Below are 20,068 nucleotides of genomic sequence, written 5' to 3'. Positions count from 1 at the left end.
ATTTTTTTTACACAGAAGGTAGTGGGTGCCTGGAACTCGCTGCCGGAGGAGATGGTGAAAGCAGGGATGATAGTGACGTTTAAGGGACATCTTGATAAATGAATAGGATGGGAATGGAGGGATATGGACCCTGGAAATGTAGAAGATTTTAGTTTGGACAGGCAGCATGGTCAGTGCAGGCTTTGAGAGCCGAAGGGCCTGTTCCTGTGCTGTACTACTTTTTTCTTTGTATGCTACCATTCTATCCTCCTGCACCGGAATGCTCACATTACCAAATTGCCTTCTCCACCCCGCGCACTTTTAACATATTTTATTGTTATTGCAACAATGCTAAAGCTAACAGACAATCTCTCAATACAAAAAAAGGAACTCTATTGGCTGCATGTAAAGCAGACTACAGCATCCACAACGCAATGCATTACGGGGAACACAGGCTTCACTTTTCACAGAGAAAGATGCGTGCTTTGCAAAATGATAGTAAACAAATGTAGACATCCAATAAATTGAATTTATTTGGGAGATAGAGCTAACGTCACTGGACCAGAAATCCAAGCTAATGCTCTGGGGACATGGGTTCAAATCCCACCAGGGCAGCTGTTAAGTTCAAAAAATAAATCTGGAATTCGAGACTACCGATTGTCATAAAAGCCCATCTGTTTCATTAATATCCTTTAGAAAAGGAAATCTGCCATCCTTACTTGGTCTGATCTACGTATGACTAGACTCACAGCAATATGGTGGGCTCTTAAATGTCCTCTGAAAGGGCCAAGCAAGCCACTTAGATCAGGGGCAATTAGGGGTGGGCAACAAAAGCTGGTCTAGCCAGCAATGCCCACATCCCAGAAATTCAAATTTTAAAAAGTAAATAAAATTGAGGAAAGAAAAGCAATTCTATCCATGGCCAACCCTGAGCAGAGAGGTCCCAGCACCACACATAAAAAGCAGGCAGCGCATTCAGTTTGATTCTACTACTCACAAATAGTTAGCAAATAAAAAAGGTACCTCATCCGAGAGAGAGGGCACAACACCAGAGACTGATTTTTCAATGCCAAACACCAGAATATTCATACTGCAGTGACATTTCAGATATTCTACTGAAGAAATCACACATTCAAAACTAGCTCAGGACATAGATCACCTTCCTTTCAAATAGAAATCACACTGCTTTGCTTTCCTTCCATAATGGCAAGAAATACTCAATAAAATCATTACAGAAATGCCTCTGGAGCAGGCACTGAACATTCGGCAGCACAGGTCTGTTCAATCACTGTAAAAATAGCAGGCCGTGTATTATTAATAAAAGAGGTGCAATGCATCCTACCTCTGCCTTTACATTTCACGACAATAGCAGGCTCCATAAATTATACAACCGTATATTATGCTTAACCACTCAATAGGAATTGGAGAACTGGAAAATATCTGATCACTAATACCAGGCCGGTAATTAATCCTGAGAAGGGGGCAGCACGGTGGAGCAGTGGTTAGCACTGCAGCCTCACGGCACCGAGGTCCCAGGTTTGATTCCGGCTCTCTGGGTCACTGTCCATGTGGAGTTTTCACATTCTCCCCGTGTTTGCATGGGTTTCGCCGCCACAACCCAAAGATATGCAGGGTAGGGGGATTAGCCACGCTAAATTACCCCTTAATTGGGAAAAAATGAATTGGGCACACTAAATGTTAAAAAAATTAATTCTGAGCAGAATCTGAAATGGTGTATTGCGAATTAATAGTTTGCACCCCTGATTTTCAATCTCATTCTATAGAATTCCTACAGTGCAGAATGAGGCCATTCGGCCCATCGAGTCTGCATAAATCCTCTAAGAGCAGCCTACATCGGCACACTTCTCCCTATCCTCGTAACGCCCCCCCCAATCCACCTAACCTACACATCTTTGGACTGTGGGAGAAAACCGGAGCACCCGGAGGAAACCCACACCGACACAGGGAGAATGTTCAAACTGCACACAGACAGTTATCCAAGGCCGAAATCAAACTCAGGTCCCTGGTGCTGTGAGACAGCAACGCTAACCCAGAAATACCCCTGTGCCACCGTGCTGCCCTTAATCTTGGATTAGTCAGGATTAGCTGCAGCGACATTTCAAACTTCCACTTTAAAAAAAATTTAACTAATTAATGGCTGTCCAAAATTCTATTAGCTTGTGTACTGAAAAATGAACAAAAAATGAGCGAGGTCAGGAACAAAGTTTTAAAAAAAGGTGAGTTCACAGGTGACCTATCACGCAACCTAATTGGCTAAATGTCCTAACAAAAACCATCATCTTGGAGGTCCTCTTCTGCCTTTGAAAGATTTGTTTAAAGCATTTAACCGAACACAATCTTCTCAGATGTGTACGTCTTTTTTTTTTCTTATAAATTCAGAGGGCCCAATTATTTTTTTTTCAATTAAGGGGCAATTTAGCACGGCCAATCCACCTAACCTGCACATCTTTGGGTTGTGGGGGTGAAACCCACGCAGACACGGGGAGAATGTGCAAACTCCACATGGACAGTGACCCAGGGCCGGGATTCGAACCCGGGTCCTCAGCACTGTAGTCCCAGTGCCAACCACTGCGCCACGTGATGCCCCTTCAGATGCGTACATCTGACTGACAAGAGTGAGAAGGTTGCACAACAAATATCATATTAGTGAGTGTGGTACAATCTTGCACTTGGACTATTTGACATGTAAACATTTCCCCAGGAACCTCACGGAGCACAATGCTTTCAGAGTCTGGCTGATAACAGCCCATAAGACTCGCAATAAAATTCACTCAAACACAGGGACATCCCATTAGATAAACATCAAACATTTCACAGCTTGGGAGGAGAACACTTACCCATATTTCTCTGCCAACTCCTTGGCTGCTGCTTCTTTTACAGCCCTCTGATCCTCTAAATCACATTTATTGCCGCATAATACAATGTCTGGGTTTTCACAGTATGCGTGCATCTGAAGCTGACCTGAGTGAAACATTTATCAGAGGCAGAGAGAGTGAGAGAAACACCCAGCAATATTTTATAAAAAGATAACAATGCAGTTAAAATATGAAACATCATAATCCCTTATGAATACCCATTCCAGGTGAGGCGTAGAGTAGGGAATAGCTGGATTCAAGATAATTCCAGCACCCCATAGGAACAGGGAACCCCACACCGAAAGGATAAAGCGCTACATTTCTTCAAATGTATTTCATTTAATAAGTTACATCTGAAGCAGAGATTAGTGAAACGACTGTTATTAAAAAGTTGCCGTACGGCAGTTCACCTCCTGATTTTGTTTAAATGCTTGTTTGTGAAGACTGCAGAATCCCAGTACGTCCAATTCACAGAAGGAGATGACTGGTGTGGCTGAGGCAGAGCAATAAGGATCTTCAGATCCTACAATTTGATGCATTTCCTACACTGTGATGCATTTAGAATTCAGGGATGTGTGTTCTTTTTTTTAAACTGAGAAATCTTATCCTTTATAAAGTGGTAATAATCTGCTCTTCAATATAATTTTACTTTAAAACTTAGCTTCTTAATTTCTTACATGGGCCAATAATCCCAAAGTGGGAGTACATACATGGGCTGCCCAGTTCCTTAATGACACGGTCAAACAACAGAATGGGGGGGGGGGGGGCATACAGGTGCAGACACGAGTTTCAGCTGCCCCAACAACAGGTTTGAAGGCGGGAGGGAACTCATCAAAATGCAGTATGTGGCCTGACCACTGCCTCCCCCCATTTTACCCATGGCGAGTGGAAGGGGGGGGGGGGGGGGGGGGGGTCCACGCCAAGCAGCTAGCCTAGCAACTTTTAACTACATGGGCTTGTGTTGGGAGAGAACGGTACCTCCTTTTGGGGTCCCCTCTACCAATTGGAGGTTGCACTTTATCAAGGTCATACCTCTAACCATCGCTCCCCAGCCAAGCTTCTCAGATCTGGCCCCAAACCAGATCCCAAACCACAAAAGGGCAGCACAGTAGCATTGTGATTAGCACAATTGCTTCACAGCTCCAACGTCCCAGGTTCAATTCCCGGCTGGGTCACTGTCTGGGCGGAGTCTACACATTCTCCCCGTGTCTGTGTGGGTTTCCTCCGAGTGCTCCGGTTTCCTCCCACGTCTAAAGATGGACAGGTTAGGTGGATTGGCCATGCTAAATTGCCCTTCGTGTCCTAAAAGGTTAAGTTGGGGTTGCTGGGTTGCAGGGATAGGGTAGATATGTGGGCTTGAGTAGGATGATCTTTGTAGGGGCCGGTGTAGACATGGTGGACTGAATGGCCTCCTTCTGCACTGTAGATTCTATGATTCTACGATGCCCCTCGCTGGGGCCTACCAGCGGATATCCTTGACTTGCCTACATCTGGACTCTTCCTCGAGGACTGGCTGTAGCCCCAGCAGTGGCTGTTGCTCAAACCTGGCATAGAGAAACTACTGAGCCGCCATCCATTCGATTGGCTGGCAGCTCGCTTACAACACAACTTCCTCTCCAGATGGGGGCGAAAGTCTCACCCTGAGCCAACTAATGGTTGTGTGGCAGCTGATATTGGTGGGTCGGGATGGCAGAGGGTTGGGGCACCCGCCATCCGAAAATCCAGCCCTTTGATAAATATATGCTGTGTTTAAGATTTCTTAACTTTTTTTGCTCTGTCCGTACGTTATTTATGAAATCTCTGGTTAATTGCAAACAGGGGAAGGACAATGGAAACCAGAACCCCGAAGAGTAATTACCGTACATGTATGATAAAAGCAGCATCGTGATGTACAAAGTACTGAAATGAAATGAAAATCACTTGTCACGAGTAGGCTTCAATTAAGTTACTGTGAAAAGCCCCTAGTCGCCACATTCCGGCACCTGTCCGGGGAGGCTGGTACGGGAATCGAATCGTGCTGCTGGCCTGCCTTGGTCTGCTTTAAAAGCCAGCTATTTAGCCCAGTGAGCTAAACCAGCCCCTGCAGCACTGCACAGATCACAATTATTTCCCCAACATTAAAACAACATTTATTTCACTAATAAATTATGGACAAAATCAAAACCCTGAATGTTTTGGGCTCCCCTATACAGTACGTAACACCTTGGCTGAATAAACTATTGGAGGAAAAAGCACTATGAGATACAAAGAAATTTGGCCAGATAGCAAAACAAATAAAATGGCAATGGAGGTAAATGCTCCGAATACTACGCGAGTTTCCCCTGTCTATTTAACTTCAGGTTCTTGGTGAATATTTTTTCACATTTTTCTGTGACCTCTCAAAGACATGGGGCGGAATTCTCCGACCCCCTCGGGTTAGGTGGGGTTACAGGGATAGAGTAGAGCTGTGGGCTTAAGTAGGGTGCTCTTTCCAAGGGCTGGTGCAGACCCAATGGGCCGAATGGCCTCCTTCTGCACTGTAAATTCCATGATTCTATGAACCACCCTGCACAGAATCCTAAACGTCAATGTACCCCACCACCTTTTTGTGCGTCAGCCATGTCAAAACAAATGAAAACAAAATGCAAGATTTTTCCCAACATAGAAGAGTCAATTACTAGAGGACATAGGTTTAGGGTGAAAGGGCCAGGATGAAAGGGCCAAAGCTTAGAGAAGATGTGTGAGGGAAGTTTTCTTACACAGAGGGTAATGGGTGCCTGGAACTCGCTGACGGAAGAGATGGTGGAAACAGTTACGATAGCGGCGTTTAAGGGGTCTTGACAAATACATGAACAGGATGGGAATAGAGGGATATGGACCTCGGAAGTGTAAAAGGTGTTAGGTTAGATGGGCAGCATGGTGGGCGCAGGCTTGGGAGGGCTGAAGGACCTAATCCTGTGCTGTACCTTTCTTTGTTCTTCAACTCAAGTAAACAGAAGCAAGCTTTCACTTGAAAAAGGAAAGAGACTCTCCCAGCAGAACTTACTTATCCAGTTCCTGACATTGAGGAAGCTTTGCTCATTTGTCAAATCGAATATCAAAAGAAAACCCATAGCATCTCTAAAGAAGGCAGTCGTTAGGCTACGGAACCTGAATAGGAAGGAAGAAAAATCAATTATAATCCATCTTCACAGGGCTTCAAAATAGCATTATGCAACCGGCAGACAGATAATAGTTTGTGCAAAGGAAAAGTTAGAAAAATAATAAGGATTTTAATTTTGTAATTGTAGGATAGGATCTTCAATCTTCATTTAGCTTTGGCAATCTGAAGTCCACAGAATTAGAGACTTCCTCAAGGGGAGGTGGTGGCATAGTGGTACGGTCATTGGACTAGAAACCAGAAAACCAGGGTAATGCGCCGGGGACCCAGGGTAATGCGCCGGGGACCCAGGGTAATGCGCCGGGGACCCAGGGTAATGCGCCGGGGACACAGGGTAATGCGCCGGGGACACAGGGTAATGCGCCGGGGACACAGGGTAATGCGCCGGGGACACAGGGTAATGTGCCGGGGACCCAGGGTAATGCGCCGGGGACCCAGGGTAATGCGCCGGGGACCCAGGGTAATGCGCCGGGGACCCAGGGTAATGCGCCGGGGACCCAGGGTAATGCGCCGGGGACCCAGGGTAATGCGCTGGGGAAGAGAAAATGCTGGAAAATCTCAGCAGGTCTGGCAGCATCTGTAGGGAGAGAAAAGAGCTAACGTTTCGAGTCCAATGACTCTTTATCAAAGCAGTCGTGGAACCCAGGTTCGAATCCTGCCACTGCAAGTGGTAAAATTTGATTTCAATAAAAATCTGGAATTAAAAGTCTAAAGATGACCATTAAACGATTGTTGATTGTCATAAAAACACATCTGGTCCACTAATATCCTTTAGGGAAGGAAATCTACCATCTTTACCTGATCTGGCCTACATGTGACTCCAGACCCTCAGCAATGTGGTTGACTCGTAACTGCCCCCTCCATGACATTTAGGGATGAGCAATAAATGCTGGCTCAGCCGGCGACACCCACGTCCCATCAACGAGTAAAAGAAAAAAAATTGTGCTCCGAAACTCCCTTCCTAGTTTCTTCCATTTTTTTTCACAAAAAAAAATTGTTCTCTTTGATCGTGCTTTCAGTCCCGTGCCTCAATCGTGACCTCTTTCCTGCTCCCCTCCTCAAAATTTTCCTTCTTACCTCCTGTTCAGTGTCTGCTAAGCTAAGCATGGGACAATTATCCAGCTCTGGCCTCAAATGAACTATTTCCAATCATTTGCATATCAGGACTGTGGAAATAAATGGGCGGAGCGAAAGGGACTGGAAATACAACTTCACATCAGCGTGATTAGAAAAGTCTTTGACAAAACGAGGAAAATTTCTGAACCCACTGGAGTTGGGGGAAACAACAGCATGGAGGAGGTGCCTTTTATGTTGGGTTCAAGGCTGGTCAAATGTGCATCATTAAATGGATCAAAATCAGCCAGATCCACAATTTCACTGCCTTCCTGCAACAGGCACAACACTAAACAGGTGAAAAAGTAAGAAGCAGGACATTTTGAAATGATAGGTAAGTGAGTCGTGACCAATAGTCCAATCTGGAAAGGCAACAAGTCCAGCCTCATCACACCTGTCAATCAATGCTCTGAGTGGCACAGATTAACTGCAGACATATACAAACCTGGATCCATTTACAGATGAAACTGGTGTGCATGCAAGTAGGGGTGGGGGTGGGGTGTGCAACCTGGCTGGGAAGGAGATATTTCAATATTGTCGACTGAAGACAGGAGGAATCAAATATAATCTGCAGATTTCATCTCGTATTGTGTTAAAAGAAAGACTTGAAAATGATAAACACCCAAGTATGTGCTGGAACAAGGGGAAATGTTTAGATAAACGCAGGTTTGAGATTTTGCCAGGAAGGAGATACAGAGCTTCCCAGTGGAGCCGGCCTCCACATTACTGGAGGAGGTGCGGACGATAGAGGGACTGGAGAAGGGGGTAGTGCCGGCGGTTTTGGAAGAGAGAAGGCACACCGGAAGGGATCAAAGCAAAGTGGGAGGAAGAGTTGGGAGAGGGTATGGAGGAAGGGTTCTGGTGTGTGGTGCTCCGGAGAGTGCACACCTCCACCTCATGCGCGAGGTTGGGGCTGATACAGCTGAAGGTGGTATATAGAGCACACCTCACAAGGGCGAGAATGAACCGGCTCTTTGAGGGGGTAGAAGATGCGTGTGAACATTGCAGGGGGGTGAAAATCACGTTCATATGTTTTGGTCCTGTCCAAAGCTGTAGGATTACCGGGAGGAAGTTTTTAGGGTAATCTCTAAAGTGGTGCATGTGAAACTGAACCCGGATCCTCAGGGGGCCATATTCGGAGTGTCGGACCAGCCGGGGTTGGAAATGTGTGCGGAGGCCTTCGCCTCATTGATCGCCTGAAGACGGATCCTGTTGGGGTGGAGACTGTGCCCTGGTGTGGCGGGAGGACCTGTTGTAATTCTTGACTCTTGAGAAGGTTAAGTTTGAAATGAGGGGAAGGATGGAGGGGTTCTACAATTCATGGACGTTATTCGTTATGCACTTTCAAGAACTGGATAACATCGAACTTTGGTGGGGGTGGTGGTTGGGAGGGTTGGGTACTATTTGTGTTAATGGTGACTATGAATGATTCCCGATTCCTTTTTGTTATTTGTTTATGTTAACAAGTGGACAGTTGTTTGGGGGTTGGTGGGAAATGGGATTGTTGATATGGGGATTGACATTATATTTGTTACTGCTTATTGTTTATTGTTGGTGGGTGCAAATTTCAGAGAAAGTGTGAAAAAGAGGAGAATAAAAATATTTTAAAAAAGAAAATGATAAAACACCTACCTTTCCTGACCAGCTGTGTCCCAAAGCTGCAGGTGTATCCTCTGTCCCCTCCCAGCATTGCCATCTGGGCCGCTGGGCTTATAAACCTACAAAAATATTTAAAACTTTCTTTAAGAACAAAAATCAGTTGGCCAAGTTATAAATATTGGAGCAGCAGATTTAGCCAAAACTTGGGATGAGGTCAAGCGGGTAGGTTTCCAGCTGATTTAAAGATACCAGAATATAGGGCGTTCACAATATTGATTTAAAGCAATTATTATCCGAAAAGTTAATATTTGTTTTCATGTAGCGCGCACAGAGAGGAGCCTTCATGAAGCAATTCCGGCATGTCTGTCCCATTCCTAGCATCCTATTGCTAGCTGGCAGGCGTCTCCAGTATTCTAACAGAGCGAAGATGGTACACACATTCAGCCAAATATGCTGTGTTGCACCAGATCCATTAAGAATGCCTTATGTGCTGGAAACCAGGATATTTCCAATCTTCACCACAGCTTCAAAAGCACTATCAGGTGAAGGACAGGATGGATAAATACAAACCAAGATTATTTCCCCCTCCCAACCACCAGAGCAGTTCGCACTGCAGCAACGCCGGTCATGACATTTCCCAAACTTTCTATCAATACGGCTCCAGAGTGAAATGGCCAATTTTGTACCATGTGAAGAGCAGGGCAAGCAACTTCAGTAACCAGAAAGGGCCATTTTGGCAACTTCATAGGGAGCAAACTTGCAGCAGTCATGAAGCAAATGCACTTCAAAAACAAAAAGGTGGGATTTTCCAGCCCGGCCCACTGCTAGGATCATCCAGTCCCGCTGAAAGTCACTTCAGCTGGGCCGCCAAATCCCCAGCAACCGGCCCCACCATGACGGGGCCAGACAATCCCGGTCAAAGAAAAAAAAAAAGAGTAGAAACATGCAGCATTGGTCACCTGTTTCCATGTGACCAAATCATTCACCCTAATGGTGGGCCGCAATCCCATTTCCGTGCTGAAAATTGTACACATTTAGTGCTCACTGCATACAAAGTGTGAATCACACTGGTCAGGTTGTGTGAAAAGTGAAGTATTCACAATCGCAGGGTATTATTTTATTCTTGACTCTCGGTTTGCAGAGCGTTAAAACTGAGTGTTATCCTCAGGCGATGATTTCCTGGTGGGAGCATGTGTTATTGGAAACGTGGGCTATGACCTACTGGTTTGCAAACCAAAGGAGAGCCGGATCCAAGATGTGGCAGTTCCAAATCGGATAGAAAAGAGGCATCAGGGAAATAGAGAAGGCAGGCAGAAGGCCGGATCTGTCTGATGACAAAGTAGAGGAATCTACTAGTCTTGCAATGAGCTCAAATCCAAGTCGCGGTAGGTTATGTCACTGAACAATTCAGTTCCAGCATTAATTAATTGGAAAATCTCAGTGATTAAAATAAGCAGCACTTGGTTTTATAAATCCTTCAAGTTCAATATGTTCTTGCTGAACCCAACTGTCTCGGCAAAAATCCGACAGCTAAAGGCGAAATGGCAGCTGAAAGTGGTTTCTGGCAGCTGCTCCACCCACTCCATTGTCAAAGCTTAGGCACAGCCCCGGAGGCACTTCCAGTTACCGAGTTTGAAAGGAGCGATGCAAGAGCAAATGGCTGCAATAAAAAGCTGGAGATAATGGAAATAATTCAACAAAAGAAACCGACTACAGAGAATTAAGCAGTTACAGTAAGTCAGCAAAAACAGCTCTCAGAATAATCAGACAATAATTAGCTGCTTGAAATCCAGACAGATGACGATTAAACCACAAAGCAAGTCAATTGCATTAATTACAACACTTCAAAAATGCAGAGCACAAAAGTGCCAGAGACGGCATTTCAGCCACCAGCTGAATCACCTACTATTGCTCACACAAATCAAAATAAGTTACAAGATGTTCTGACACATGGACGAAACAAAATGTCCTTAAATATCTGAATCCAATACATTCCAAACGCAAGAAGGCAAGATCAAGTTTGTCAAACCTGACTGATGGTAGCAAAATGCTAGTACTTCAAACCTCAGCTCATCTCTCGCTCTCATCTCTCCTTCCAGCATACTTGCTCCTCACTGCAGCAATCGCAATTTAAACTCATTACTGGAGGGTTGGATTTCTCATTCAAATTAAGAGGGGTCTGCATTGAGGTCACTTGCAACCTCCTCACAATGTTAAAACAAGATCTTTGGTCAATATTTAAAACTACAAAATTCATTCTCAAATGGTGCTCTATTTCCACCATCACCCCATTCCCTCTCCCATTAGGCCTTTGAAAAGGACAGCCACTGATAGCTCTCCAGATTGAACCCGTTGGAGTCCAGCTTTCGGAATCAAGTGCTGAAACTTCCAATGCTTACAATACTTTTGGCCAACATTAAGATTTGATGTCTTCTTCAATGTTTTGATGCTATGCATTGTTCAACAAAAACATCTCAGCAACTTTCATCCCTTTCTGAAATCTCTTGGCTCATGATTCCATTGGTACTTCAAGAGCTGTGATTCATCTAATAGGAATTTTGAGCCAAGGCTTTTTCACTCATGTTCCAGATTCATTCCTGTGGGGGCCATTGGAATGACAACAAGTGTGAGAATCCTGGTTAGTTTTCCATTCTCTGGACCTGGGCCGGTTATAGATTTTGCCTCTTTTTAAAAATTCATTTTTGTAGGATGTGGGCTTCACTGGCGAGGCCAACATTTGTTGCCCATTTCTGATTGCCCTTTGCCCTTGAGAAGATGGTAGTGAGCTGCCTTTTTGAACCGCTGCAGTCCATGTGGTGTAGATACACCCACTGTGCTGTTAGGGAGGGTGTTCCAGGATTCTGACCCAGCGACAGTGAAGGAACGGCGATATATTTCCAAGTTAGGATGGAGAGGGACTTGGAGGGGAACTTCAGGTGGTTGCCCTTGTTCTTCTAGATGGTAGCGGTCATGGGTTTAAGGTGTTGCTTAAGGAGCTTTGATGAGTTACTGCAGCGCATCTTGTAGATAGCGCACACGACTGCTACACGGGTGCTACTGTGCTTCGATAGTGGGGTGAGTGAATGTCTACGGAAGGGTAGCAACCAGACAGGAAACTACTCTTTTCCCAATCATGAACTGCACTCATCGGCCTCAGGTAAGCACAGCCACCCCACCTTCATCTTTTTACTCGAGCCATCCTTGTGGACCAATGAGATTGACCCAAGTTGGGGGTGATTGTGTGCTGTTCAACTCATTGTGAAATGGCTCGATGGAAAAGATTTTTAGTGGGGTAGACAAGCTCGAACAAAGCTCCTGACAGGAAAAGCCAGTGCAGTAACTCAACGTGTACCTGGTTCCCTTTATATAAATGCCTTACTTTGTAGTGTTGGCACTACACAGGGCTAACTCCACCTCCACATGCACAGGGCTGAGCCTAACACAGCTAAAGGTGGTACACGGAGCACACCAAACAAGGCCCGGAATGAACAGGGTGCTTCACGGAGGTGGAAGTCAAATGTCAACGGTGCCAGGGAGGCCCAACCAACCACACCCACATGTTCTGTGCCTGCCCAGACTTGTCGGGGTCTAGAACATAGAACATAGAACAGTACAGCACAGAACAGGCCCTTCGGCCCTCAATGTTGTGCCGAGCCATGATCACCCTACTCAAACCCACGTATCCACCCTATACCCGTAACCCAACAACCCCCCCCCCTTAACCTTACTTTTATTAGGACACTACGGGCAATTTAGCATGGCCAATCCACCTAACCCGCACATCTTTGGACTGTGGGAGGAAACCGGAGTGCCCGGAGGAAACCCACGCACACAAGGGGAGGACGTGCAGACTCCACACAGACAGTGACCCAGCCGGGAATCGAACCTGGGACCCTGGAGCTGTGAAGCATTTATGCTAACCACCATGCTACCCTGCTGCCCCTATAACTAGCAAGACAAATGAGTAGCATATATATATTTCACCCCTGTAATATACATCCTCCACCCACCGGAGGAAACCCACACGGACACGGGGAAATGTGCAACCTCCACACAGGCAGTCACCCGAGGCTGGAATTGAACCCGGGACCCTGGCGCTGTGAGTCACAGCTGACGGTGGTGCTGACCACTGTGCCACCTTGCTGCCCTGAGCGACCTTCTTTGAGGTAATGTCCAAGGGGAGGTGAGGGAGTGGAGCCATGCCCAAAAATGGGAGATTTTCAGGTTTCAGACTAGCCAGAACTCTTTATGGGGAGGGGGGCCCGATGCCCTAGCCTTTGCCTTCCTAATCCCCCGAAGAATCTTGCTTGGCTGGGGATCAGCAGCACCACCCAAAGCTGCAGCCTGGCTGTCTGACCGGCTGGAACTTCTTCAACTGAAGATGATAAAATTTGGCATCAGTGGGTTGGAAGGGGACTTCCACAGGACGTGGAAGCCGTTCACCAACTTGTTCCAAGACCGATTCGTAGCCAGCAACTGGTAGAGCGGAGGGGGGGGCAGGACCTCAGACAAGCTACAGATCATAAAGGAAATGGAAGTTGAGGGGTGGGGGGGGGGGGGGGGGCGCAAAGCCCATAAAAAGATCTGCGGGACACAAGGGACCCAGTCGCAGGGACGAGTCCAAGGGTAAGCGGAAATCCGGATGGAGCAGCAATACATCGCTCTCGGGCCAACACTGGGCAGTGCAACTGAGGTAGACCAGCCAAATGTTCACAATCTTAGGAACTCTGGGCACTCACCATAAGGGCAAGCTGGGAATTTGACCACCATTCTTCAAATAACATAGGTCCAAACTTCCACACCTATTAGTTCATAATAAGCATCTGTCAATTTCACCCACCTCTCCCATTTAGACTTTGCCAGCTTTGGCAGTTCTGGCAAAGCAACCAGTGCTGTCACTGCTTTCATTGTGGCTCTAGCGACCCTCGATTGGAAAGTCACAGAATTTGCAGTGATGATTTTAGAGGCTGGTGTTGCACATAAGAAGAGTAGACCATGTGGCCCATCAAGCCCCCATTCGACATAATCCAAGTTTTCAGAGCAGATAGAGAAAGAAAATGGTAGAAGAGCCAACAGGGGAGTTGGGATAGGCACAGACATGCCTTGAAGATAAAGGGTAAAAAAGCACAAAGATAATGTGCACCTTAATGTGCAGTCCAAAGACGTGCAGGTTAGGTGGATTGGCCGTGCTAAATTGCCCTTAGTGTCCAAAGGGGTTGGGTGGGGTTACTGGGTTACGGGTATGGGGAGGAGTTCTGGGCTTAAATGGGGTGTTCTTTCCAAGGGGCTGGTGCAGGCTCGATGGGCCGAAGGGCCTCCTTCTGCACTGTAAATTCTATGTTCTATGTTCTTAACATCAAAACGCACAAATAAAACCGCAGGAGGTATATCAGCAATCATGAAAGGATGATTACTTTAAAGCAATATCTCGGGAAAAATTGAACAAGAACATTCATCAACCTAACCTTCCAATTCCAAACACAAGTGAGATTTGCACAATTGTGGCATTCTCAGTTAAGGTGCAGCTCATCCTTGTGGTCTTCAGATGGTTTGATGTCTGCAATCAATCGTCTAAATCACACAGGACAACAGCTTGGGAACTCAATTTGTTGAAAAATACAATAAGGGGTGCAAAATGTTTCTTTAAATACTTAGTAGGGCAGGCAGGGGGAGCGGAGAAAGGAAGTATCATCAACATTTATCAAAGAGACAAGAGGGGAACATTTAGCTGAGAGGAGTTAATGAGCTAGCAAATGTGAGGAAGTTAAATTAACAACAGTAGATAGAGTCATTAACCAAGAGCTGATCAGAGACTTCATTTCAATGGCATTTACTAATTTAGCTCCAACATGCTGGCAACACATTTAAATCTGGCTTCCCTGATGTTATCAGCAGTCACTGTAAAACAAAAGCAGCCCTAACATGCAACAATACAGAAAGGAAAATGTCAAAAATTAAATCAATTATTTCAGATAGGCTGATGGCTATGTTGCATACTCAAAACTACAGATAAATCTCGAGGTTCTAGCTGCTGTTCATGTTTACCCATGGCAAGGTAATGTCGCTATTGGCCCAGATGACCATAGACTGCTTTCCCCTTTTGAGGGGGAGAGCTGGCCGGTGGTGATTTAACCCGAGGGTCACCACACCTCAGCCGATGGACAAGGTTCATGAATAACCTCAGCTGGTACGGGAATTGAACCCATGCTGCTGCCTTCGCTCTGCACCACGAACCAGCTGTCCAGCCAACCGGCACCCGGTCATCAGCCGTTTACACATGGTAAACTCTGTGGCTAAGCAGACTTTCGGGCATTAAATCAGATACAACAATAAACGGATTGAGCTTCAATCCCTTGCTTTTGAAGAGTTAGCTGAACTCCACTGACAATGGTGCTATCATTGGACAAAGGAGAATCTGCGAGAAATGCTCACAGCCTCAGCTGAAAAAAGCAGTAACATGGCACCCAACATTACCAAACACCATTGTTTCAGTTCTCAGATGACATACTGAACACCTAGATGAAGTGCAGCAGGCTCTAGTGAGAGTGGACCTAAACCACAACTGATATCAGCTTCAGTAGTTGAGGGAAGAACATTTATTTAAACCGTTCTCTGGCCGGTCGCACCCCAGCCCGTCTTCACTTATAATGGGGTGTTATCACTTGCTGCAAAGAAATATGCTCTAAAGTTACCAAAAACATTTCCTTAACTGTTGGTCCCTTGACTGTTTTAATTTCATTTCTTGGAATTTTATTGGACCTTGTCCTTGAAGAGATGGACAGACCAAAAGAAGCGATACATCGAATCATACTGCAGACTTTAACAGATTTGCACCCTTTGACACTTTATGTCAGACATCCGGCCATCACTACTTTTCCCATCTTTCCCCTTACTGAAACATAGAGAAGGCCAGCCAATTGGCTTACCTCCACACGGAAAATCTTCTACGTTGGTAGAAAAAGGTTATCCAGGCTTGTAACGCTTGGTCTGTAGCCTAATAATTTAAGGCATATTCAAGTGTTCATCCAAGTTTTTAAAAAAAATATAAAGTCTGAAGATGATTTCTGTCAGTATCAATTTTGCAGGCAGCTTTCCACTCCCCTCTAATCCTTCAGCAAATTACTTTCAAATTTAAGCCCCCTGCCTACTGACCCCCTTACTCGGGGTTCTTCTTATCCACTCATCTGGGTCCCATCATTTTATGCACTCCACTTAAATCTCCTTTCAGCCTCAGTGTTCAAAGCTAAACAATCCCAGCCTATTGGCTAAAATTCACCAATGCTAGCAACAGCCTCACAATTCTTCTGTGCACCCTCTCCAGTGCGGTCACATCTTTCCTGTAACATGGTGACCAGAAATTAAATGTAAGCACACCATTTATGAAGCAATGTTTTTAGCCGAATAATTGTGAAAACAGAGATATATGCTAAAAAGAAAAGGCCAACACAGCCCAATGCAGCACATCTTTCAAAAGCATTTGCGATAGCTTATGAATTAACGCCAAGCGAGCTTTTGACTACTGAGGTAGTCTAATTCTTTGACTGCAGCTGGCAAGGCATTAATTGAATTATTCATCAAAATGTACACTGCACAATGATAAGTTTCGAAGATGAAAACCTCTGTCATAAAGCCTTCTGGGGAACCAATTCATGCACAGATCACACTAGCAGCTAATGGAGACAAAATTTCGCTCCTAATGGATTAACTGCAGCACTCCGCAAGCCACTTGCGGTGACGGAGCAGCAGGGGCCAATCTCTTATTGACAAGGCCATTGATGACGTTAACAGAAAAATGATGGCACTATGAATCGAGATGTCGACCCACTGGGAGAAATACCAGAATATCAATATGATTCTATGATCAAAATCGAACAAAATTAAATTTTGTTTCTTCGGCTCACGTAAACTGGTCATCTTAAAAAAAAGACAGAAGTGAACAGAATTATAGAACGGGATTCGCAGAACAAAGAAGATGTTAATTTGATTAAGGCTGAAGGAAACAGAAGTTCAACCACTGCAAAACCATTTATCCAATATCTACAAATCCCAAGGTGAGGCACAAAGAGATAAATAGCTAGATGAGAAACAGAACAAGGCAGCAGCTTGACAACACCACTTTCATTTGAAGTTCTTGGCAGACTTCAAGATCGGAGAGCTGTTTGAGAGACATAGTACAAAAATAGTATTGAATATATACAAGTTACAAGTTTAAACTTTTTTTTCAAAAACTTCTTCAGTATGAGAGTCAACACAAAATAAAATTAAGTGGGTTGCTTTTAAAAATCATTCACACGGAAAGACAAATAAAATGCATGTCCTGTTTTTTTGTTTTTTTAAATGATTTTTATTCATATTTTTCAACAACAAAATTTTCTCCCAATAAAATAAACAAGGCGTAGAAAAAACAGAAACGAAAGCCCCTCCCCCCCCATACAAAGCAATAAATTAACTAAAATAGTAACAAACGTATAGTTGCAAAAACAAACCCCCTTAACAGACCCATAATTCCCCTCCCCCCCCCCCCCCCCCCCCCCCCCGAGTTGCTGCTGAAATTGACCACCCTCTAACACTCCGCCAGGAAATCAAGAAAAGGCTGCCACCACCGAAAGAACCCTTGCAGCAACCCCCTCAGGGCAAACTTGACCCTCTCCAGTTTAATGAACCCAACCATATCGCTGATCCAGGATTCCGGGCTAGGGGCTTCGCGTCCCTCCACTGCAAAAGGATCCTTCGCCGGGCTACTAGGGACGCAACGGCCAGAATACCGGCCTCTCTCGCCTCCTGCACTTCCGGCTCCAATGCTACCCCAAAAATAGCAAGCCTCCAGCCCGGTTCCACCCTGGAGCCAATCACCTTGGACAAGGTCCCCGCCACGCCCTTCCAGAAACCCTCCAACGCTGGACACGCCCAGAACATATGCATGTCCTGTTGAGTTTGTGGTTGCAAATCATTCCAAATGGCGCCTTACACTCCGGATCAGTCAATTTGACAAGCACGTAGGCAAATTCTCACATCCTTTACAAATGATGCCTCATGGGCAGCACACGGGTGCACTGGTTAGCAGCTGTCTACGGCGCTGAGGATCCGGGTTCAATCCCGGCCCTGGGTCACTGTCCGTGTGGAGCAGGCACATTCTCCCCGTGTCTGCGTGGGTTTCACTCCCACAACCCAAAGATGTGCAGGGTAGGTGGATTGACCACGCTAAATTAGCCCTTAATTGGGAATAAAAATATTTGGGTATTCTAAACTTATTTTAAAAAAATGAAAACTCAGACCTGGATTCTGCTGGAAGAAAATATGTACTCAAGCTGGAGGAGATAAAATGCTGCAGAAGCTCAGCCGTTTTGGAAAAATAATTCCAAGATCTAAATATTCATAGAAACGTATATCATAGCAAGCCTCGAGTGGAAGACAATGTGTTGCATGGAGCTCAATATGGCCGCCCACTGCCAGAATCTTTGATGGGCAGAAGGGGCAATGGAAGAAAAAAACCAAGACGTTGGGTGGGCCCCCCATTCTCAACCCCTCATGTTCAGACTCTAGATTAGGAAAATTATTCCAAACACACCCAAGACAGCAATAGAAAAAGAAACGATGAGAGCAAGAAGAATGAGGGGAAATCAAATTAAAGTATACAAAATGCTAAAAGGCTTGGGGATAATGTAGACGTAGAGCAGATGTTTCCTCTTGTGGGCATTCTAAAACGAGAGGTCATAATCTTAGAATAAGAGGTAGCAAATTTAAGACAGATTTGAGGAGAAACTACTTCTCCCAAAGGGTTGTGAATCTGTGGAATTCGCTACCCCAGAGTGTGGCGGATGCGGGGAAAGTGAGTAAATTTGAGAAGTTAGACAGATTTTTAATTGGTAACGGGTTGAAGGATTCTGAAGAACGGGCAGAACGGTGGAGTTGAGGCCATGATGGTATTCAGCCATGATCAAAGTGTTTAGGCTCTGGAGTCTACTCCTGCTCCTCGGTCATGTTTTCTAGTTAGGAGATGCTCTGGCTGATTTTGCAATCCGCCTCTTGGTCTGTAGCATTGTAGGTAACTGATGAGGAACATATCAGCCATGACCAAATGGTGGAGCAGTCAATGGGCTGAATAGCCTAATTCTGCTCCTATATCTTATGAACTGATGAGTGGAAAAGAGGAAGACTTTAAGGAAAACAAAGACAGACAAAACACCACGAGAATAGAAACCTCTAGAAAATTCTAATGTTGTTAATGATGGGAATCTGAATGGAGAAAACAAGTCAGTCAATGACGAGAGATGGTGCCATAGTGGTGTCATCACTAGACCAGAAATCCAGAGACCTAGTGTAATAATGCTCTGGGGGACCCAGGTTTGAATCCAACCACGTCGATGATGACATTTTAATTCAATAAAAACTCTAAGTAAGCCATCGTTGATTGTTGCAAAAACCCATCTGGTTCACTATGTCCTTTAGGGAAGTGCAATAACCCCCACGGGGATACAATGATTCATTTCCCGACAGGACTCATGGAATATCAGCTTCCCCGCTAGCGGACAGAGGCCTGCTCAGTTGGGCTCATAAGAATATAGTACAAAGGCCGCCCAGACAGGGACTGGATGTTGGTTGTCTCGACGGGACTTTACTCTGTGTATATCGATCTTCCTGGGTCTTAATAGGAAAGAAATCTGCTGTCTTTATCTGTCTGGCCTACAGGTGACCCCAGATCCACATGGCTCAAATGCCCTCTAGCAAGTCAGTTATTCAGTTCAAGGACAATGAGGGATGGGCAATAAATGCTGGCCTAGACCCGACACCCACACCCCATGAACAAATTTTTAAACTGACCATGGGTTATCTTAAAAGTAATCACTGGGGATGGGTGTACAACAGGAAGTCCAGTTATTTAGTCTAGATCATGTACCACTAATCATTTCTTCCACACTTCTTCCAGCCTCCAAACATCAGCAGTCATTTCTAAAAAGATATTTTCCAACTTAAAATTGCAATTTAAAAATATCTGCACGGTAAAGTTTAATCATTTCAACCAAATTAAGATAGGTTAGTTTGGTTACAGGTTAGCTTGGTTACAGCAGTGATAAAGAGCAAAATCACCCTATTGCAGTTGTGATGTGGTGGGTGCAGTAGAATGGAATGCTCTCTCAGAACACCATCCCCTTGCCAAGTTCCCCGTCGCAGTCGCATCGCTGAATAGAGTCGGTCACATGAAGAGGGTAAAGAGTGAGGGGAAGGTCATCACTGGGAATCTGCTGTAGAGCAGCAGAGAGTTCTGGAAGCAGATTTGCATCATCTCCTCGACAGGACTCGGGATGATGCAAGATGACAGAAAACAGAAAAGGCTGTGTCATATTTTCCTAACTCATTTTCT

At 45.2% G+C, this 20,068-nt stretch overlaps 1 protein-coding gene across 10 annotated transcripts in view; it reads right to left on the bottom strand.

Annotated features, from left to right (window-relative positions):
- The window catches only part of rab27a (RAB27A, member RAS oncogene family), a 153,262-nt gene that overhangs the window by 13,307 nt on the left and 119,887 nt on the right, over window positions 1–20,068 (bottom strand). For all 10 annotated transcript variants that reach the window (XM_038814111.1, XM_038814108.1, XM_038814113.1 and 7 more), the window contains 3 exons: window positions 8,740–8,825; window positions 5,881–5,984; window positions 2,838–2,961 (listed from right to left, as the gene is read on the bottom strand). In XM_038814111.1, coding sequence (XP_038670039.1) covers window positions 2,838–2,961; window positions 5,881–5,984; window positions 8,740–8,825 — 314 coding nt within the window. The remainder of the gene's footprint in view (window positions 1–2,837; window positions 2,962–5,880; window positions 5,985–8,739; window positions 8,826–20,068) is intronic.

The sequence above is a fragment of the Scyliorhinus canicula genome, chromosome 12, assembly GCF_902713615.1.
Source record: "Scyliorhinus canicula chromosome 12, sScyCan1.1, whole genome shotgun sequence".
In the NCBI taxonomy this organism is placed as follows: domain Eukaryota; kingdom Metazoa; phylum Chordata; class Chondrichthyes; order Carcharhiniformes; family Scyliorhinidae; genus Scyliorhinus; species Scyliorhinus canicula.
The sequence above is the reverse complement of the archived record's forward strand: the minus strand, read 5'-3'. Positions and strand labels throughout refer to the sequence as shown.